The sequence below is a fragment of the Dama dama genome, chromosome 24, assembly GCF_033118175.1.
Source record: "Dama dama isolate Ldn47 chromosome 24, ASM3311817v1, whole genome shotgun sequence".
NCBI lineage: Eukaryota > Metazoa > Chordata > Mammalia > Artiodactyla > Cervidae > Dama > Dama dama.
Genome location: NC_083704.1, coordinates 21,848,014 through 21,870,962, shown reverse-complemented (window position 1 = coordinate 21,870,962; position 22,949 = coordinate 21,848,014). Strand labels below are relative to the sequence as shown.

Genomic DNA, 22,949 nt, shown 5'->3' with positions numbered 1-22,949 from the left:
GGATAGATAGGACTCAAAAATGGTTTTGTCTTTCCCGCTTCAGATTTCCAGACAGTGCATCTAACCCTTAAAGCTTGTTCCATTTCTTCCATACCAGAATATAGTTCTGCCTTGTACACAACTGTAATCCCCGGATCTAATACACTACTAGTTGGTGCTAAGTATTTGTTGAATGAATGAATGAATAAGTAACCTTGGGCAAGACTGTGCCCTCCTCTCTGGGTCCGTTTTCTCCCAAGAAACACATGAGGGATTATACTGGTGATCTGAATCAAATACGTAGTGTTGGGGAGGCCTTTGAAGCCTGGGCGGGACTCGGGCCGCTATTACCAGGTTGGTCCCATGGCTAGCAGCGGGAATGATACAGTTTAGTCTCTACTGTCAGCCCAGTCCGAAGTGAGCAGCGTGGGAGAAGACTCAAGACAAAGGGCCAGCGCCGAACGAGGGGAGCGGGGCCCCACAACGACCCCTTGAACTGCCGCGCCTCCGTCTCCGCAGCTGGCAGCGGTGAAGGAGGCCTGGCCCCAGGCCTGTGTGCCCCTCCCGCTCCCAGAACCGGCCCAAACCCCACACCGGCTGCCACATACCCTTCACCAAAAGCTCCCGACCCACGTCTCGGAACAAAGCGGAGAAGGAACTACGTCACTGACGCTCCATTAACTCCCACCCTAAACCTCCGGTCTTTCTAGGCATCGGGAGGTTTCTGCACCTCTGTGCCCGAGAGGCTGGAGTCCTCCAGACCCCTCGCCAGCCCACTGATCTGTGGGAGCTCTGGCCCCTCCTCTCGCCCAGTTTTGTCCTATCGTTGGTTGGCAGGGCGAAAGGGCGCAGAGATCCGCCAAAATGTGGAGAGCCCTAGAAGAGATGCGGCCTGAGGAAGGGACTTGGTTAGGGTGGGAAGAGGGACCAATCAACTGGGCTGTCAGGCTGCCTTTCTTGAAGTGAGTCTTCCTCAAGTCATAGCCCGAGCTCCGGCTGCTGAGCAGAAAAGTCATCTTTTCCACACATTCCTCTTTTCAGCCTCAAAGCTACCGTGTACCCGCAGCATGTAAGTGTTGAGTGCCTATTATGTCATTGTTCTAGTCTCGCAGATACTGTAGTGAAGAAAATAAAGCTGCCCCATGAAGCTTGACTTCAAGTCAGAGGAGACAATACATAGAACATAGTAGTGAGTCAGGAGAAAGAAAAGGAGAGAGAGAGAAGGGGATAGGTGGCAGTGGGACTATGAAAGGGAAGGCAGAGACAGAAGTGATCAGTTAAGGCAGTGGCTACCCTGATAGATGAAACATCAGGAATCAAAGGCCTTAAAAAAGGAGGGGGTGCACACTTGGGGCCATTAAGGGCTTTGGATATCACAAATAACACAGGAGGGTATGGGGACTGAAAAGTGACACGATCTTACCTTTTCTTCCCTCTTGCCACATGTTCAAAGGTTTATTAGCTATTAGCCATGAAAGCAACCAAGAAACCTGTTTCTGTATGGTCTATGTTTCACTCCATAACATAATACTTTAAAAGTTTGCTCTGGCTGCTCTGTTGAGAACAGTCTAAGGGTGGACAAGAGTAGAAGTAGAGCTGAGGAAGCTACTGAAGTATTCCAGATAAGAAATGATGGTGGATGGAGGTGATGAGAAGATACACGTATTTTGAAGACATGTCCAACATGTTTGCTAATGAACTGGATGTTGGTTAAGGATGACTCCATGGTTATTGATCTGAGCAACTAAAATAAGATTGTCTTCTAGAAATAGAGTGTAAGAGGAACAGGTTTAGGGAGAGGGTTAAAATTATAGTATGGCCTAGATTGTGTTCCCTGCAAATCTGTGTGTTGAAGTCCTTCTAAATCCCAGGACTTCACAATGAGATTTTATTTAGAGACAAAGCCTTTAAACTGATAATAAAGGATAAAAGAGGTCATTGGGGGCACATCCTACTTCAATGCCGCTGTGTAAGAGGAGGAAATTAGGACATGAACTAAATGTAAAGATAGGAGGAGATGCCCATCTCTAAGGCCAAGAGAGAGGCTTGAGAAGAAATCAACTCTGCTGACACCTTGATCTCAAACTTTCTACTCCTTAACTGAAAAATCACATTTCTGTTGGTTAAGCTACCCAGTCTGTGGTACTTCACTATGGCAGTCCAAGCAAACTAATACACCTGACTTCCTTCAGAAGCAACATACTTAGTGATGACCCACTCATGACTCAAGAGAGAACAGGGTGTTCCAGAATCTGGAGATTAAGACCAGGTGGCTTGTCAAAGACGGTTTTGTCCTTGGTATTAATTATGGGTCAGGACATGATAACTTCTTGTATGGGGTAGGGAGGTGGAGCATATCTTTAGCTCTGCCCCAATATATTTCTAACTCTTACTTTATACAGAGTATTGCTCAATACCCCCAACAAGATGTGCAACTTCTCTTATTCTTGTAGATTTTGGGGTAATTGTCCAGCTGTTGCTGATTCTACATTTCAAATATCCCATATATACACTCTCAATGGAAACCTCAGGGAACCCCAAGAAGAGGTGAATTTAGAGTTCCTCTAATGGTTCTCTTTTGAAAGTCTTTTAAATTACTCCTTCTATCTCTATTTCAGTGCTCCTTGCTAGGACAAATGTTGACAATGGATAGCATGCACAGCTTAGAGAATACATGTCAGTGGCTTTAATTTTAGCACTACAGCAGCTGCCATGATCATCTTCTTTATAAATGGCCCCTGTACTAGGGTGCACATCCCTTGAATCCTAGGGGCACCAGCAATGTGGTTCCCCACTGAGAGCTTGGGTGTCATCAATTTTTGCTCGTTGTGAACACAGCCTGAATACTAACTAGAGGTTTCACTAATATCCTTTTTGTGAAATCATACTTGACTTGCCAGGGTCACTACAGGTATAGTGTAACTGCATTGTTCTGTCTCCTCCTTCCGTGGGTAGCCACACAGTCTCAAAGATGGGATATAGCATTTTTCAATCTCACCCAACTGGGAATCAAAGTGTAACGCACACACCCTGGTGGATGAGTATTTACCTATGCTCCCTGTAGCCCTGAACATGCAGCCACTCCTTATTTAGTCTTAGGAGAATGCATGTTGTTCTGTGGTTACTCTATCCATTCATCTCATTGTACTGAAACTTGTGCGACTGTTGGCTCTGTGCCTTTCCATCCACAATCTATATGGCACAAAGTTGGAAAATTGAGTATCTTGTAAATACATCATCTATTTACAAGACAATACAACTGGGACTTGGGGGAGAAGCCTGATATCATAAAATGCCAACTGTACGTACATCTTGAGAAATATTTAAGTCACTGAACTCGGTGACCTGAAAAACATTACATTTTCAGTCAGCTAGAAATTGCTAACCAAGAGTCACTGATCTGAAAAGCGTTAGGGATGCAAAATATTTCTTACTGTTTTCATGTAAGGTGTTCCTATGTCTTAAAAGGGAAAGTGAGCCCATCCTACAGGGCATCCAACTGGGCAAAGTACAACCCATTGGCCTTATGCATATATTAGTGGGAAGACTGTTCTGGTGCAGCAAAGAGTAAATGAGTCTACACTATCTGGGTCAGATACTCATACCATCAGGTACTTGGAAAAAGCTGATGTCATAACATCTTCCCATTATCCCCTTTGGACAAGTGTTATATAAAGCCACATCAGGCTAGAACACATCCTAATGTTAGGGGTAGGGGGGTTGTTTTTAATTTTCTATACAGAAACAGCTGCCCTGCGGGTGTTCACAACTTGTCCTTAAACACCTAGAGTACCCTTTGTAGCATTCCAAGAGGTTGACTTAAGAGAAATGTCTTCCAACATGGCACAATACTTCAACAACTTGTCAGCACCCAACATCTCTTGACCTTTCCTACTTGTCTTAGAAGCAAAATTACCAGGGTTTGAGATGCAGAATATACCTGTAGAATAATTTTTGTGTAAGAGATAAGAGGGTAAATGTCCAACTCCTAGTATGTTCACCACCACATCTGATCATCTGAACTATCTCCTGGGCATAAATTTTGTCTGATTTTTAAAAATAAATTACAAGCTCTATCACATTGCTGTTATTCTTTACCTGCACTGTGGACTCATGAATGAAGCAGAACCCATGTGGAATAACTAAAAGCTTTCAACACTTATTCCAGGAATACTATCTTCCAAAAATGTGTAGCAAATAATAGAAGCTCTGGATGAATGGTTTCTTGCCCTTTAAAATACAACACAGGTGGACTTTGTGATGTTAAATAAGAAATAAACTATAGCCAATGTTTTCCCACACACAAATAAGCAGGTTTCTTGGAAGCATAAAAAGTCTCTGGTGGATGTTTCATACAACTGAATGTTTTCTCAAACATCTCAGGATACGTTCTTTTCTCAATTTGGAGTTCCCAAGGTAAAATAAAGTCTTAGGGACTGAAGGGTTTTCTGTACTCAGTTCTTTTACAAGTAAAGCTATTTGCAGTGGGTAGTGCATGTGGAAACAGCCTTCATTGGACTCATATAAAAGCCGAACAAAAAAGAAAAAAGGGGGCTCTGGGTGGAAAGTTTTCAACCAGATTAGTAAAATGTTGAGCTGCTCCTTTACTTCTTCACTCCTGCATGGCATACTGGTAATGAAAATTTAGAACTCATCTTCTAGTTCCAGATCTAAACAGATAATTTAATAGCATGCAAATAGCTTATAAAACAATTCAAGGACGCGGAAAAAAAAAAAAAAAAAAAAACAATTCAAGGAAAAGTCCCTTTCCCTATCTTGGGACAAATATCAGGACTCAAAATCACTAATTAAAAAACAGAGAAATGAGGCTAATGAAAAGTCTCTGCAACTTGAGGCAGTGAAAGGACATATGAAAATATATATTCAAGAAAAAGTGGAGTTCCAAAGAAAAACAAAATAAACATGGCAATCACGAAAGAAAAACTGAAAGGAAACCAAAATGTAAAACATTATGGATGAAACAGAGCTCTAACTACATATACAAAAGAGTAAAAGAACTTTATAGAATACGAAGTGCAACTTTATGCCACTGTCAGTCCAGTAAAAAAGATGACTTCCAGATATGTGTCACCAAAATTTACACAGAAGTAGAAACTTAGAGAGGGCAACAACTGAAAAAATTAAAATGCTTCTATAGATTTATGCCTCTCAGGGTGGGGAGGGCCAAAAAATTTTGTCCCTCTCAATTCCCTCATCCCCCAAAACAGATTGGGCAGAGTTATTTTCATTGTTCAAAGAATCATTCCCATATTATTCAAATTCTTCCAGAGTAATTAAAGAAAAACATTTTGCAAAGCAGGCAAAAACTTAATAGTAAATTCAATTTAGTTCTGTACTTGAAAAAATGATCAGGAACAAATGGATTTTATCCCAGGAGTACAAGGAAACTGCAATTATTTAGAAACTTAACTCTCCCCAAAATTACAAAAATAAAGAACATTATCTATAAAATTATACAAGTAGATTTTTTTTTAAAAATCATGTAGAACTTAAAAGCCATCATAATGAAAACTCAAAATATAAAATAATAATATAATGTTCTAGGGTACAGTATGTGCCAAGCACTGTTTTAAGTGCCAACACTGTTTTAAGTGCCTTACCCTTATGAACTAATTTTACCCTCACAGTCCTGGGGTAGCTCCATTTTATACAAGGGAGAGCTAGACACAAGGAAACTAAATGACTTACTGAGGATCACCTATCTAAGAAACTGGAAGAGTCAGGATTTGAACCTAGAATACCAGGCACAAAAATCTATGCTCATGGGACTTACCTGGTGGTCCACTGGTTAAGACTCAGTGCTTCAAATGCAGGGGACACATGCTCAATCCCTGGCTGCAGAACTAAGGTTCTACATCTTGTGCTGTGGCCCGAAAGAAATCTATGCACTTAACTACTACATTATATCACTGCTTCTAAAAATAAGAATAGAAGGAAACTTCCTAAACCCAATAGAAAATTTATCAGAAACCAACAACAAAGTAGCAGTAATGAGACTTCCAGAAGTATATGCAGAAATCGATGAGGGCTTTTTACATGACATTCTATGAAGATATACGATCTATATTTAGAAGTTTCTAGTCTGGTGGGAGGCTGGAGGGAGAGAAGATTGTGACCAATTTAAGAATGGTTCAGTTAGAAAGCTGAGTTTTTAAAAGGTATTTATTAAATTACTACCATAAGAAAATCATTGTCTATGTACTTAAATATTATATCCAACCTCAAAGAGTCTATAATATGTTGGCATCAACATACACACATATACAGTAGGTTGAGAATAATTTACAAGGTCATTTAACAACAGTTGTACATACACCACCAGCTAACTCAAAGTACTAAAGTCCAATGAATAGAAGTTTAACATGAATGGAGAAGTATTTGAAGAGAGTCTTTCAAGATGAGTTGGATCTGGCAGGTTCTGAGGGACACAGATTAGCAAAGGAAATGAAAAAAAGACTTTCTAGATGGGGAACATAAGTGGTGAGGGACCATATTAGAGTAGGAATTTAAAAAGTAGATAAAGAGGTAAAAAAAATAGTACATAAAGAGGGCCACAGCTACGAGAAAGAGTGAATCAGTATCTTGGAGAATGACTTTATGTAAATGGTAAAAGGGAGGAAATGAAACAGAAAAAGGAAATATCTCGGTCCTAGAGAAACAAACATTCTGATTTTGGGATGAGTATGAAATGAGATAGATGTTTAAACAGTAGCTGGGAAGGACTACACCATTATTCCCTCTCCTACCTCCATGACTGGCAGACAACCTTAGGGATGGTCCACTTTGATTAGTGGTTGAAAGCAGAGAACAGAGTGAACATACTCATTATATAGAAACCTTAACCAAAGTTCCTTGCTGTCTTAGAGAGTTATGTCTTAAGAAACAGATCGAGCCAGACCTGAGTGCTTCTCTCCAGTATGAGTTCGCTGGTGGTGATTGAAAGTAGAACGCTGACTGAAGGCTTTCCCACACTCAATACATTCATAGGGTTTCTCTCCAGTATGAACTCTCTGGTGTACAATGAGCTGTGAACTGTCACTAAAAGCTTTCTCACAATCTTTGCATTTATAGGGTTTTTCCCCAGTATGGGTTCTCTGATGTACCATAAGACTGGAGCTATAACTGAAGACCTTTCCACATTCATTACATTCATAAGGTTTTTCACCAGTGTGTATTCTCTGATGAATAATAAGGTGTGAATTTTGATTAAAGGATTTTCCACACTCTTTGCATTTATATGGCTTTTCACCAGTGTGAAGTCGCTGATGTCGAATGAGACATTTACTCAGACTGAATGCTTTACCACACTCATTACATTCAAAAGGTTTTTCTCCAGTATGAATTCGCTCATGGTCAACAAGTTGAGAGTTCTGATTGAAGGCTTTCCCACACTCACTGCATTTGTATGGTTTTTCCCCAGTGTGGAGGCTCTGATGTCGAATAAGACATTTACTCCGACTGAAGGCCTTGCCACATTCACTACACTCATAAGGCTTCTCCCCAGTGTGGATTCTCTGATGGTCAATAAGATTTCTGTTAGAACAGAAAGCTTTCCCACATTCATCACACTTGTAAGGTTTCTTACCAGTGTGAAGTACCTGATGGCGGATAAGGCTTTTATTCCGAATGAAGGTCTCCCCACACTCGTTGCATTCATATGGCTTCTCCCCACTATGAGTTCTCTGGTGGTCAATGAGTTGGGAACTCTGAGTGAAAGCTTTTGCACATTCATTACATTTATATGGTTTCTCCCCATAATGGAGTCTCTGGTGTTGAATGAGATGGGAGCTGTGGCGATAGGTCTTTCCACAATCACTGCATTCATAAGGTTTTTCCCCTGTATGGATTCTGAGGTGGACAATGAGCTGAGAGGTCTGCCTGAAGGTCTTGCCACACTCAGAACACTCATACGGTTTCTCTCCAGTGTGGATTCTCTGATGCCCCATGAGGTGTGAACTCCGATTAAAAGCTTTACCACATTCATCACATCGATACAATTTCTGTCCCTTCAGAACTCCCTGATATTCTGAGAGACTAGAGGACAGATCTGGATGTCCCCCAAGTTCCTTATACTCATCATATTGATCCTCTGTGGATTTCTTTTTATCCTCCTGTGTTATCTTTAAGAAATCACTTTCCAGTCTGGTTCCTTCTTCATCTGAGGGTTGAACTTCTAGATTCTCTAAAGCCTCTTTATTGGCAGTCCCAGCTTCTTGTCCTGTAGGAATCACTCCATAGAACACCCCTAAGGTCCTGTCAGCTGATTTTGACTCTTCAGAAATGTCCTGCTTTGGAGGCAACTGTGAATGCACCATCCTGTTCTCATTTGCTGCCAAGTCAGAAGAAAACAACTGTCATTCACTTCTTGTCCTATTGGGGAAACAGAACTATCAGGAGCCTACGTAGCTAACAAAAAATTCACATTGAGGGTAAGGAATGAGGAGACACATTGAGAACAGGAGAAAAACAGGAAATGGTTCAAATTTTTCTTCAAGGACAGAAAAACAAAGAGGGGAAGTTGGACCATAGAGGAGGGAGGAAGCAGAGCTATCGGAACAGAGGCATGTGGAGCCAGCACAGCCAGGGGGTAGCCAATTGAAAGGCAAGAAATCAGACTGTAAAGCACAGTGTGATCTCCCAGAAGTCACTCAGATGTGGTGTCTCCTTAGTAAAATGATGAATTATCGGGTCCACTCCAACCATGACACTATATGGCCCCACAGTTCACAGTAAAGATGTTGAGGAGAGTGGTGGCAAATACATTAAACCAAATATGAGAAATGATGTGGGCAAACATGAGAGTTGAAGGGAAATGTATATTACAAGGGTATGATCAGGAAAAAGTGTACAAAAAAGGACTGATTCTGGAGTAACAGGACAGGGACAAGGTGTGAAGAAGCCACAAGTAGAGAAACACTGAGGGAAAGTGTTAAGGGGAGAGCAGAGCTCTAAAACTGGGGACCTCCTAGTCCCTGGAACACTGGACTGGTAGGTGCAGTACTACACATAAAATTAAGAATGGCATCAATAACTTGAAATATAAATCAAACATGTCTTTGGTATCTTGATAATCAGGGATCATGGGAAAATAAGCAATAAATATTTGCTTTTAAATTTTAGGATTTTTTAATATAATAGCTGGAAGAAGGCAGAGCAATCATGGTTAACAGTTTAATACAAAAAATGTTGGTTCCTTTCACTCACATTGACATCAGGGCTATAAATCTTTAAGTTCTTTAGTGTGTACAAGTTACAGATGTCTGAATCCCTGTTCTAAGTCCACTCTCTTCAGAGTAGGCTACTGTCTCAGACCTGTCAACCCCAGAACCTCCCCTGACAACAGCTACTTCCTGGAAGCAGCTGTGCCCCATTATTTCTGAAGGGGAACCCGAGGCAAACATGTTTTGTGGCAAGCAACTCAGCTCATCCCAGGACGGACAACAGGTGACTGGACCACAACCAAACACCAGACCCAAGTATAACTTATCTGTAGAGTAGTTACCAGCTCCAGGTAGTCTGGAACAAAGTTCTGCTTAAACAAAGATGATATTTAATTATGAACTGAAAGTAGGAAACGAAGGAAATTAGAAGTAGGAGCTCAAGTTGAAATGATTTATGGAGAAAAAAACCCATCAGAAGCCATAGCAACCAGAACCAGAGGAAACAGAAAGGCTAATTAAGGAGCTCAGAGAGAGAAAAAACATTCAGAGTGAAGAGAATGGGTATCAGTGACAACTGGCATCAGATACATGGGGTGCTGCTATCTGAAGATAATGGCATGAAAACCCTTTCACTTCTGCTGTGAGGCTCCTCGGCTCCCACAAGGCTTTCTTTCCCAAAGTCTGGTCTAGTTGGTCGGTCTGCTCAGGGTTTCCATTCCTTCAGCCTTATTGTAAATAACTTAGCTCATGACTGACAGTAATTGAGTGGCTCTCTATTCCGTCCAACTACAAATTCTAATTAAACCAGCCCAGCTTAATTAATAAGGAAGTAAAGAGAATGTTAATAATAATTGTAGTGGGTGTTGATGTAGAGAAATTCATTTTATTATTCTCCCCACTTTGTCTCTTTATATTTTTGTAATTTAAAAGAATAAGAACATAGCAAAGAGGGCCGACTCTAAATTACTGGGGAGCAGAGTCATTACCCAGTGGGCCCAAGCTGTGGCAGTTTTCCAGCATGATGTTCTGGTACAGGGTTCTCTGGCTGAGTGCTGCACCTTTACACTTCTGAGTACAGTTCACAGACAGGAACTCCAACTCTGCAGCCTCCTGGAATGACAAGCTTTTACTGCTCAGGGACATTCCCAGCCTAAAGGGCCAAGTCATCAGGGTTACCAAGAGCACAGGTGGCCAAAGGGGTGGGGAGACAGACGGAAGCTAGGAGGACACATTAATAAAAGAACAAGTTCAAGGTAAGATACAGTCCATGAACTCAGTGGACAGGACCAGCTCCAAGGGAAGCAGTTAGGTGGGGAAGCCACAGGAGCAGGCTCAGAATGGGCCAGAGCCCCAGAGATGAGGCCTTGCTATTCCTGGGTCACAGACTTGGAACTCAGGAAGCTCACCTGAGGCCTGACCATCCGAAGCACAGTTGCCGCTGCTTGGTCTCCTAAGTTCCCCACCTGGGTAAAGGTGGGCACCAGGGAAGCACCCTGAGCTGAGGGAGGAAAGAAATCTCTGAGTGGGACCAGCCCTGCTCTTGTCTCCAGTGAGAAAGTCTGTATCCCAGTAAATGGATTCAAGAGAACCCAGGCAGCTCCACATACACTGACCCTCACGCCTACTCCATAAAGGTGTTATCCATGTAAGCTGTGAACTTTCCTGGAGATGCAGAAGGTCCCTGGTCAAACAGAGCTGCCAGCTCCTTCTAGCTCTCTATTTGCCATGCTAGGTAGGAAGCTACACTTCTGACCACCTTCTCTCCTCCATGGCTTCCCCAGCAGCAGCCTACTTGCCCTCCCCCTACCTCTCTGCTCCTTACACTGTGGGGCCTCTTTCTTCATTTGCCCATTCCTCAAGGATGCTGCAGGCACTTAGGCCTCAGAGTGCCCCTCTTCCCTCTGTCAGAGATCTTATGGCTCCCATTTTCTAATGCTGCTCTGAAGTTCTCCGTTCTCTGAGACCCCTACCACAAGCCTCCAGCTGCCTATCTGAACATTTCATTTGGGTGTCCCACAAGACCTTAAGTTCACTGTTTAAAATGCATGTTTCCATCTTCCTTTCCTGACTTCCCAAGTTTCCTCAGTGATTCCAAACATCATCTAAAACCCACTAATCCCCCCTTCTTTCCATTGTCTCATGGATTTTTCCTTCAAATGTGTGTCACATCTATTACTTTTCATTCCACCCAAACCCGCTCAGGAAATTACTTCTGTTCTGTGACACTAGCCTCCTCCTAAGGCTCCCAGCCACTGGGCTCCTCACTCACAGTGCTCATGTGCCATATAATCCTTCTGGAATATTGTTTCCATCACTTCACCTACCCCACAAATCTTCCCAGGCTCCACCCAAAAGCCCTACACAAGCAGAACCCAGGATCCCAGATAAGTTCCTCCTGACCATACCTCAGTGCAGTCCAAGGAACTCTCAACTTAGCGAGCCTTTGCTTTACACTCTGCTCTGGCACTGACCACCTCTCTCCTCCCTTCTAATCCCTTCCCCACTTTTCACTGTTCAATCTCTCTGCCACGAAACATCCTCCAGCCACTCCAACCCACAATGATTTTGCTTACTGTTTACAATGCCCACATGGCTCGTCTGTGACAGCCTCAAATGCCTAGGGACTGATATCACTCAGATGTATCTTATGAGGCTGCCCCTTCTTGCACTTAGGACTGACCCTCTGGCAACTAGACAACAAGCTCTTTATAAGTATCGATGGTATAGTACATCTCTCTGGTCCTCAACAGTGTCTTTGCATTAGAGGTGCTTGATAAAAATGCACTAAATACATAAATGATTGGAGAATAAGTAAAACAAATGAAGTCACCAGGGAAGAAAGACACAGGGCAGGGTGATAAGGGGCCAATGGGTGGGAGATGGGAGATGAAGGAAGACTCCAAAGGAGAGAAAGGAAGAATGACTGAAGGCCAGAGCCAGGGAGGTGAGTACCAGAGTGCCCACTGGAGAGGTGGTGGTGTGCCCCAGGATCACGAGGAGGCTCCAGGTGGGTTCCAGGGGCTGAACCTTCGCTGTGGGGTGAGGTAGGAGATTCCTGTGTTGCACCCAAGGCTGTCTTCTCTTCAGAATGCATCTCCTGTTCCTGCCCTGGAGCTGAAACCTAGAGACAAGGAAATAAAATTGGGTCCAAAACAGCATTCATGAAGGTACAGAATCCAAGACCTCTAGAAGGCACCCCCAAGAGAGGAAGCCAGGAAAAGAAGAGCCAGAGGGTCCTTCTAGCCCTACCAGGTTAGCCAAGTGGGAGAATACTGTCCAAGCAGGATCTGCAGCTTGCAGTCCTACTTGCCATCCCTCTGTTGCCCCTCTTGGCAGGAGCTTCAGGATCAGATTATAGAACTATTTCCACTCTGGGCCAGTGCTTCAGACACACATGTGCTCATGAAGAACCACCTAGAAAAAGGAGTCAGGTCAGTAACCCTGTATGCTCCCAAGGGCCTTAAACTACAGAACAGATCAATCAGAAGTACCAAGGAAGTAAAAACTGATAGGTGTGTGTACCTGTATGTGCACGAATTATGCTACCAAGGCTGACACCTGGAGCAATATCCCAATACAGCAGCTGACAAATCTTAGCTTTTCCAACTTCTCTCAGCAAAAGTATCTCGTCTTCAGAGAGACCATCCCAGACCATGCTGACAAAGGATAGTCATTCTCTCTCTCAAATAACCTGATAATATTTTCTATGGTACATATTAATTTTTAATTGCCTTATTTATTACTTTATTGTCTATTTCTCTGCCAGTGAAATATAAGCTTTCTGGGGGAGAGAACTCTGTCTTCATCAGGCGTTCCTAGAATAATGCTTAGCCCAATGGTGACATTATGCTGAATGCCTTCCTCTCGATATTTTGCCGTCGTCCCCTTCTCCTCCCACCTTCAATCTTTCCCAGCATCAGGGTCTTTTCTAGTGAGTCAGTTTTTTGCATCAGGTGGCCAAAGTATTGGGAATTTCAGCTTCAGCATCAGTCCTTCCAGTGAATATTCAGGACTGACTTCCTTTAGGATGGACTGATTGGATCTCCTTGCTATCCATGGGAGTCTCAAGAGTCTTCTTCAACACTACAATTCAAAAGCATCAATTCTTCAGCACTCAGCTTTCTTTATAGTGCAACTCTCACATCCATATATGACTACTGGAAAAACCATAGCTTTGCCTAGATGGACCTTAGCTGGCAAAGTAATGTCTCTGCTTTTTAATATGCTGTCTAGGGAAAACTCAATATTCAGAAAACTATAATCATGGTATCCGGTCCCATCACTTCATGGCAAATAGATGGGGAAACAATGGAAACAGTGAGAGACTTTATTTTTTTGGGCTCCAAAATCACTACAGATGGTGACTGCAGCCATGAAATTAAAAGACGCTTGCACCTTGGAAGGAAAGTTATGATCAACCTAGGCAGCATATTAAAAAGTAGAGGCAAAAATAAAATAAAATAAAAATAAATAAAAAGCAGAGGCATTACTTTGACAACAAAGGTCTGTCTAGTCAAAGCTTTGGTTTTTCCAGTAGTCAAGTATGGATGTGAGAGCTGAATTATAAAGAAAGCTAAACGCCAAAGAATTCATGCTTTTGAACTGTGGTGATGGAGAAGACTCTTGAGAGTCCCTTGGACAGCAAGAAGATCCAACCAGTCCATCCTAAAGGAAATCAGTCCTGAATATTCATTGGAAGGACTGATGTTGAAGCTGAAACTCCAATACTTTGGCCACCTGATTCGAAGAACTGACTCACTAGAAAAAACCCTGATGCTGGGAAAGAAGGAAGGTGGGAGGAGAAGGGAACAACAGAGGATGAGATGAGATGGTTGGAAGGCATCACTGACTCAATGGACATGAGTTTGAGCAAGCTCTGGGAGTTGGTGATGGACAGGGAAGCCTGGTGTGCTGCAGTCCATGGGATTGCAAAGAGTCGGACACAACTGAGCACTGAACTGACTGACTGACCTGTAAACTTGGTTTTTAGGAACTTCTGTGATGGTCAAGAATCTGCCTTGCAATGCAGGGGACACGGGTTTGATCCCTGCTCTGAGAAGTTTCCACATGCCTTGGAGTAAGTAAGCCCATGTGCCACAACTATTGAGACTGCATGCCTAGAGCTCATGCTCTGCAACAAAACAAGTCACCACAATGAAAAGCCCATGCACTGCAACTAGAGAGTGGCCTCTGCTCACCACAACTAGAGAAAACCTGCAAGCAGCAACAAAGATCCAGTGCAGCCAAAGAAAAAAAAAACAAACTTGATTTTCAGTATGTACTACCTCTCTCCAAAAATTTATGTAAGAAGTCAAACAGGAAAAAAAAAAAAGTCAAATAGGATCAGTTAACACCAGTCTTTAGAGACCTTGAGACTATCTCAGTACAGACCTTTTATTTCTAATCCTTGCTTGTTGTCATCAAACCAGTTCCTCATAATCTCATGGTTACTACTTTTACCAGCATTTGGAGCAGAAAACCTAAAATATCTAAATACATCACATTTTTAAAACCCTGAAATATAGCTGATTTGCAATGCCATGTTAGTTTCAGGTATAGAGCAAAGTAATTCAGTTATACATATTACACACATTCACTCTCAAATTCTTTTCTCATTTAGGTTATTACAGAATACTGAGTAGAGTTCCTTGTGCTATATAGTAGGTACTTGTTGGTTATCTTAAATCATATTTATAAGCTCACTCATTCTGGCAGGTACATAGTACAGCATAAGCTGAGAATAACTTCTTCAACAAAGTACACTGGATTTGCCCTCTTGGGTTACATCTGCTGAGAAGTGAGGGGGCTCTCTCCTTCAGTGTGTATCTCTCCAATGAAATGGTAAGTCCAAGAGGCTCCTTGGGGCCTGTGGTTCCCCATCTCTCCACTGGATGGTTCTTATCAATGGGACTTAGCACTCTTAAACAGAGAAGCTGTGGGTACTGGCAGAAAACAGAACTTAACTGCACTGTGATAACACAACCTTGTAACTCACTGATAATTAAACCCTGATAAAATTCCTCTTCATTCCCTAGGACTCGTAGGGGTCCTTTTCTCGCAGGCCATGAAAACCCCATTCCAATTTTCATCCCGATAGCATTCCACAGCAACACATTAGGGGAAAGGCAGTGGCTTAGAATATAGAAACTGGAAAATCCTGGTCCCAAACACATGGACAAAGGGAATGTTTAAAGAGTCAGACACAACTGAGCAATTAACACAAACACACACACTATCTCTGCCATCTTACACACACTAGCTCTGTCATCTTAGATAAGCCAATTAACTTCCCTGTACTTGCATCGCTTGTCAAATGGAGATGATCACTATTTGTGCTACTATTTGGGAGCTTGCTACGAACACAAATTAAAACAGATATAAAGCATTTTGCAAACTGCGTGATTCTGCAATCCAGCAGGGATGTCCCTACAACCCTCTCTGGCCCCAGTGTACACACATGCACATGCTCACTCACCCCTGCTAATCAAAACGACATCCTGTCATCTCCTCCTGGCAAACTTTCATGAAAAAGCCTCTGTGTGTTTTTTTTTCCTCCATTTAGTCAAAAAAATGCTTTCTGAGTTCAGGCTAAGTGAGATAGCCCTGTTCTCATGTTTTCATGTCGAAAAACTTAAACTGACAACAGCGGCAGAGTAAGAAATGGAGTCCAAAGATCTCACTTCTAGGTTAGAGCCCCATGAGTGTTCAGTGGCCCTGTCAACTGTTAGTCATTCTCTTGGGTTTGTGACTCAGTCACCTTTTTTCTGAGGTTCCCTGGATAAAAGACAGTAGTTTTTTAAATTAAAAAATTATTATTTATCTGGCTGCATGAGGCATCTTTTAGTCGTGACATGTAAATTCTTAGTTACGGCATGTGGGATCTATTTCCCTGTTCAGGGAATCTGAACCTGGGCCCCCTGCATTGGAAGCATGGCATCTAAACCTCTAGATGACCAGGGAAGTCCCAAGTGACAGTTTTAATGGAGGGGACATTCTCTTATGCTTAAGCAAAAGGCAGAAGATAGGGAAATCTTCTTTCTACACTCCTCACTAAATGGCACTCTAAACATTTCCACAACCATTTGTCCTTGACTATGGTTGGGCCAAGGTGCCCTCTAGACTCTGCTGATAATTAACTTATTCTTGTGTTTACTTGTTTATGGGCTTCCCTGGTGGCTCAGACGGTAAAGAATACACCTGCAATGCAGGTGACCTGAGTTTGATCCCTGGGTCGGGAAGATCCCCTGGAGAAGAGAATGGAAACCCACTTCAGTATTCTTGCCTGGATAATTCCAAGGACAGAGAAGTCTGGTGGGCTACAGTCCATGGGGATGCAAAGAGATGAACACAACCGAGCGATTTTCACTTACTTGTATACCCAAGGAAATAATGATTGAACAATGGATTTGATGCTGTCAAAGCATTTAGACTTTTGGGAAAAGGTCTAACCCTAGGACTCTAATCAACTGGAATTGATTTTCTAGGCCCAGACATATAATCGTCTTTGAAAAAGCACTGAATAGAATGCTGTACTGGGTACCTGGGAAATTTCACATACTGGTTTTCCCTGATAAAGCACAAAGCAGGAAATGTAGAGGGGACCCTAATCCATCCTGCTCAATTACAAGAGAAGCAACTGAAGACTCATCAGGAAGAACTGATTATCCACAGTGTGATTGTCTTTTGATGTCTATTTAGCTCTAATCTAGGTGTTATTTATCTGGCTGCATGAGGCATCTTTTAGTCGTGACATGTAAATTCTTAGTTACGGCATGTGGGATCTATTTCCCTGTTCAGGGAATCTGAACCTGGGCCTGGATATAAGTGATGGAAACTCATAATCAGTTTAAGTAAAGGAGGTTATCTTAGATAGTCTGGATGGGCTTGATTTAAACAGTAGCAAGGTCTTAAAATCAGAAATGAAGGTTCCATGAAGAAGGAATTCTTTCTGTGGACAGCTGCTTCAGCCTGTGAGTGACAGTTCTAGCCTAACTTTCTGACAACCTGCCTTGCAAATTCCTGACTAGACTCACAAGGTCCCATAGTGACATGTCACTTTCTAGCAACAGACATATGCACTGGGTTGACTAAAAAGTTCATCTGGGTTTTTCCATAACATCTTATGGTAAAACCCAAGCAAACTTTTTTGGCCAACCCAATGTATAATTTCCTACTGGTTTCGTTCCTCTGGCTGAATTCTGACTGATACACATGGTCACTGAGCTAGTTAGCTCTATGATCCTAGGAGTCAGCGCTCACACTGTTATGACACTGGTGACTTCTCCAAGTTTTCCCTTCATTTGCATTACCTTGACTTAAAACTTGAAAGAATTCTAGGAAATAGGGAAAATCAAAATTAGAATTAAAGAAGCAGAAAGATGCCAGTTGGGTTTGGAAAGCTACAAAGGAAAAAAAATGATGCTGAAGCCCAGACCTGTCACATCTCATAAAGAACCTGACAGGCAGGAAAAGAGCCCGTTCACTCTGAGAAGTCCAAGGAAGTAATGAGAAACTTCTCAAATGAGGGATGATGTTATCAGCACATCTTCAGGACTACTTCTCCCTGACATGCTTCCCTATTCTAACCAGTGTGCAGATCCTGTGTGTCAGGAGCACTGTGCGGCACTCCAGGCTTAAGCTAGGTTTACAACAGAGTATTTCGCAAAGCAATTCACAGAACTTGGCTGGGCCCTGCATTTTAAGGCTGGGAGCACAAAGACTCTTTGTTAAAAAAAGGGCGGGGGGCACTGGCTCAGGAATCCTAATGGGAAACCAGTTTAGAGACTATGGAATGGAGAACGCCTATTCCTAGGCTACCCCAAGCAGTAGAGAACAGTTCCAGATGGCAACCTAGATTCAGTTGCTCACCTCTCCTGGTCCACTGACGTGTCTCTGGAAGTCCTCCACCACAGCCACAGCCTCCTCACCACTCTCAGGGTGATGCATCTGCACCCAGGTCCGGAGTTCACCAGGCAGGATGCTCAGGAATTGCTCCAGCACCAGCAGCTCCAAGATCTGCTCCTTGGTGTGCACCTCTGGCATCAACCACCAGCGGCATAGCTCCCGGAGCCGGCTCAGTGCCTCCTGTGGCCCAGACATCTCGTGATAACATAACTGCCTAAAGTGGAGCCGGAAAATTTCACAGACGGGAAGGTGATTCTTTTGGAGACTGCAGCCGTGCCCCCAGGTCTGGCTCCCTGGCTCCTGTTTCATGGTCAGGCAGCCCTCCTGTCTCTGGAGAACAGCACCCCTGGGGAAGAGGCCTGAAGTTCCCCTGCCTTGGGTAGCCATTGTGACACCAAAGAGAAGTTTGTTGCAGTTGCAGTTTATGTCCAATTAAAATGATGGTCTGTAATTCAGGTCTCAGAAGCTATTGTCAGATTTGAGGATATAGGGTGATGGGCATGTCACCTACAGAAACATCAAGAAAGAAATCAGATTCCTCAGAGCGTTCAGCCTTAGGCTGGTGACAGACCCTCTAGTTAAAATGCAAACCTTCATGGGGGGGAAAAAGAGCATGACCAAGGCAGACTCTCTAAGCATCTCTCCAAGTGACTTCCTTTTTTAAGGTTTCAGTGGTTTCCACCACCTAACTTCAGGAAAGATTGAGGGCAGGAGGAGAAGGGGACTACAGAGGATGAGATGGTTGGATGGCATCACCGACTCAATGGACATGGGATTGGGTGGACTCCAGGAGTTGGTGATGGACAGGGAGGCCTGGCGGTTCATGGGGTTGCAAAGAGTTGGACACGACTGAGTGACTGAACTGAACTGAACTACAGGGTAAAACCTAAAATTCTATGCCCAGCATTCACAACCTAGTCTCAGGCCTCTGTTCCGGCCACCCACCCTACCACTTTCCCCAGGTACCCAAACTGAAATACTGCAATGATCTACAAATGTGGGATGTGCAGGATAACCCAAAAGGTGTATTTAAAAAACAGTAAGCTGTTATTTAACTATTTAGTAGCTGTGTTACAATGTGCATTGTAGAACAGTACATTTTTTTGATTTACAAATAAACCTATGTTGGAAATGCTTGCTCAAAAGACTTCTACTCTTCTCTTTCGTGATAGAGATAACCATAAAGAAAGGTAGGGACTAAAGCTCTAGAAACACAGCTATAAGCCACACATACTGTCTCTTTGGATTTTTCTTCTTCTGAAACTTTTGACAAACACCTATTCCTCTGGCATGATCCATATCAAATGACATTTTCTCCTAAAGGCATTTCTGATTGCCTCATCCAGGAAGGAGATCTGGGAGCCTCCCTTTCTGTATTTCTAACACACTGTATTTTAACTATTTTATCTGTAACTCACCACTCACAGCCCCCAAACTGCTGGATAGCCACAAAAGGAAAGGAACACAATGGAGTCAGAAATATCAGACCCTTTTCCACTCATCCCACCTCCCCTAGCAAGCTTTGCTGATCTCTCCAGGCGTTAAGTGTGACGACTGCCTCAGTGAACCCACAGTACCTTTTTCATTCACACCTCTGCTAGAACACTTTTTACACTGTGTTTATAACTTACACCGCTGCCTCCTCCACTTTCTGGGAGGATTCAAAGAGCAGAGCTGGTTCCCTGTCATCTTTGTACATGTGCGTGTACTTGGGATACTGAGGCACATATCCGGGAAACGAATGAATGATACTGAAGTTGGGGGTGGGGCGACTTTTATCAGTTTACATATTATAAAATTATGAAAATCAGTACCGTGGTGTTAATTAGGGCATCTGTGCTACACTTCCAAAGTCACCATGCATCTTGGTAACCTGAGTAAACTAACTCTCTCCAGGCCTCGACTTCTTTAAAAATAAAAGACAGACGTAAAAATCTGTGACTCTGCTCTGATATCCCACACACAAAGAAAGTTAAGGCCACTTTCCTACTTCCCTTACAGCTCCGAACGTTCAACCTCTTATCGGGACTTTTATGTCTCCTTCATAAAAGTCATACTTCACGTTTAAAATTCCGACTAGGTCTGACCCACTTCTGATGCTTCGTACTGTTGTTTCCCGGCGCAAGGCTGGGAAAACGTCTAACTACATGCGCGTTCAACCAGGCTTATGCTGCGCCGCTCACCTGGCCACGTCTTTCCTGTTCATCGCTGTGCCCGCAGGTGCCGGGCTCTGTGCCCGGCACAGCTGGTCGGGGCACTGGGACAAAAAGGCTGCTGTACATCTGGCGCCTTCTGAGCGTCATCGGGAACGCGCTGCCGACCACGGGGGAGAAGAGGGTCGGGCCGTCGTCGCCAACCTGGGAAGTGGGCGGCCGCAGTTCCGGCCGAGCAGCCCCAGCTCAGCGGCCCTGGCTCTGGTAACACTTCCCTCCCCGTCCCAGGCCCGCTCACCGGGGCACCGCGGGGGCGACCCCCGAGCGCCAGACACTGCAGTGGCCAGCAGAAGCGAAAACAATGGCCGAGCCGGAAGCAAGAGAAGCGCCACTTCCGGTCCCCCTGCAGGATCCCGGAAGTCTCCATCGAGAAGGTGGGCACGCGCGCCCCCTCAGCCAGAGAGCTAGTTGCTCCTTGGTGCCGGAACCACCCACAGCGACGGGGGCGGGGGTGGGGCCGGGGTCTCAACTGAGGCGTTAGTAGGCTCACGTGTTCTGAGTCTGGCGACCCTGACGCACACCAGATTTGCCCCTTTGTCCAGCACCGAACCTGGGCTAACCTCTAAGAAATGTGTCCTTCATCGAGACTGCTCCGGAAATGTTTTTAAGCAGGGAAAGAATCTACTCAGTCTGGGCTTTGTCATTTATACTGAGGGATTTGGAGGGAAAGAGATTTGGACATCAGTTACATATCCATATCTGTTCTGTAGGAAAAGATCAGTTTGCAGATCAGGATTCTGAGCCTCGGCAAATGTCCTGCTACCTGGGTTATATTTTACTGGCTGAAAAGGGCACAGAAGACTTTGAATTCAGGTCCATAGACCCCCTTTTCTCCTCTTTTTTTTTTTTAAGATCCTCTCTCTCACCCTCATTCATTCCTCATTCTTTACTTATTCTCAGATTTCTTCCTGCTAGTGGTATCAGGCCCTGTTCTGAGAAGGGCCATTGATGGTCACAAAACGGCCTCAGGGTAGGTTCTGGGAAGACAGGGGTTCTCCTGGTCTTCTGGACTCAGGAATACAGTGACATATTAAAGCTTTTGGAGGTGGTGTTTCTTCTAAAGAAGAATTGTAGCACTTATCATATCAGCCCTAAATACTCATTGTAAGGACTAATCCTGGAGCTGAAGCTTAAATACTTTGGCCACCTGATGCGAAGAACTGGCTCATTGGAAAAGACCCCGATGTTGGGAAGGCTTGAAGGCAGGAGAGGGAGGAGAAGACAGAGTATGAAATGGTTACCTGGCATCACCGACTCAATGGACTTGAGTTTGAGCAAGCTCTGGGAGTTGGTGATGGACAGGGAATCCTAGCATGCTGCAGTCCATGGAGTCACAAAGAGTTGGACATGACAGAGCAACTGAACTGAACTGATCACAATCCAAGAAGCAAAGTGCAAGCACAAGGTATTACACAACTGATGATTTCACATTGAGACATTTTCACTATAGCTTTACTCTCCAAACTTTATTGTGTATCCCTATCAGTAAATTTAATAACAATGACTGAAAAACAAGCCCTTTGTCACTCTAAAAGGTACTTAGAGAAGTATCAGACTTTCCTTCTTGTTATCACTTGTGGCTCAGATGGTAAAGCGTCTGCCTGCAGTGTGGGAGACCCGAGTTCAATCCCTGGGTCGGGAAGATCCCCTGGAGAAGGAAATGGCAAACCACTCCAGAATACTTGCCTGGAAAATTCCGTGGACGGAGGAGCCTGGGAGGGTACAGTGTGTGGGGGAGGAGCCTGGTAGGCTACAGTATGTGGGGTCACAAAGAGTCGGACACGACTGAGCAACTTCACTTTCACTTATACTGTTCCCAGACTCCATCAGTTTACGGATAATAGAAGGAAGCCAGAAATGACAGGGAATTAGGACGACAGGGGAACAGGCTCAACACATTTCAGGTGAGCAGCCTGGGGACAACCTTGGTCCAGACACTAATAGAAAAGATAGAGAAAACAATACTCCTCCCACCTCCCAGGAGAGCCAGCCTGGCCCTCCAGAAAGGCTCTTCTGAGGAATTAGGAAACATCCACTCACTAAAGAAGTTCTGCATGCTTACTCTGTAGATACATCAGTGTATGGAACACTGGTGTTATTGGAGCACAGAGTGATCTACTAGATCGTCTCAGGAAAGACTAGGCTTAAACCGCGGCAAACCTCCAGTAACAGATGGAGACATTGTAGAGGCCTCATATGTGAAGGGAATGTACAAGCTCCTTGTAGTATCAGGGCTCAGATCCTTTTTGGCTCTCCCCTATTGTCCTGCTAGCAGTAAGGAATTTAAGTATCCCCAGTCCTCAAAAGTGGGCGACGTTATGGGTCTTCGTTGATGCGCAAGGGCTTTCTCTAGTTGTGGTGGGAAGGCGTTTCACTGTGGGAGGAACAGAAGGCAGGCGTCCAGTGGGTTAGGTGGGGGGCGTGGGGACAAGCCTCTGGGATAGGCTAAAGAGGCCTCCCAGCAGGGCACTGGGGCCCGAGAGAAGCCGAGAAGTTGGCCCTCCCAACTTCCTAGAGAGGCCCGGAGCGGCGATGCGCATGCGCAATACGGGGCTGCGGCGAGCCGGGCTGAAGGAGTGTGGAGTGGGGTGGGTCGGGCAGTCAGGGCACTGAGAGTTTTGCGGTCTCTGGAGTTGGTGAGCGGGGCAACGGTGGAGGCGGTGGGGACTAC

The 22,949-nt window shown here is 44.1% G+C and overlaps 1 protein-coding gene across 10 annotated transcripts in view; it reads right to left on the bottom strand.

Annotated features, from left to right (window-relative positions):
• Positions 1 to 20,591, bottom strand: part of ZNF660 (zinc finger protein 660) — a 34,164-nt gene extending 13,573 nt beyond the window's left edge. For 4 of the 10 annotated variants that reach the window (XM_061127933.1, XM_061127930.1, XM_061127937.1 and 1 more), the window contains exon 1: positions 588 to 646. Coding sequence is in view for 1 of the 10 variants with exons in the window: in XM_061127941.1 (XP_060983924.1) it covers positions 6,907 to 8,329; positions 10,148 to 10,271; positions 10,568 to 10,659; positions 12,114 to 12,282; positions 18,030 to 18,452 (2,231 nt within the window). In the remaining 9 variants the exon portion in view is untranslated. Of the gene's footprint in view, positions 1 to 587; positions 647 to 6,906; positions 8,330 to 10,147; positions 10,272 to 10,567; positions 10,660 to 12,113; positions 12,283 to 18,029; positions 18,573 to 20,248 lie in introns of those variants that run through there. The other 6 variants (XM_061127931.1, XM_061127935.1, XM_061127940.1 and 3 more) reach the window with 4 other exon arrangements.
• Between the last annotated feature and the right edge of the window lie 2,358 nt (positions 20,592 to 22,949).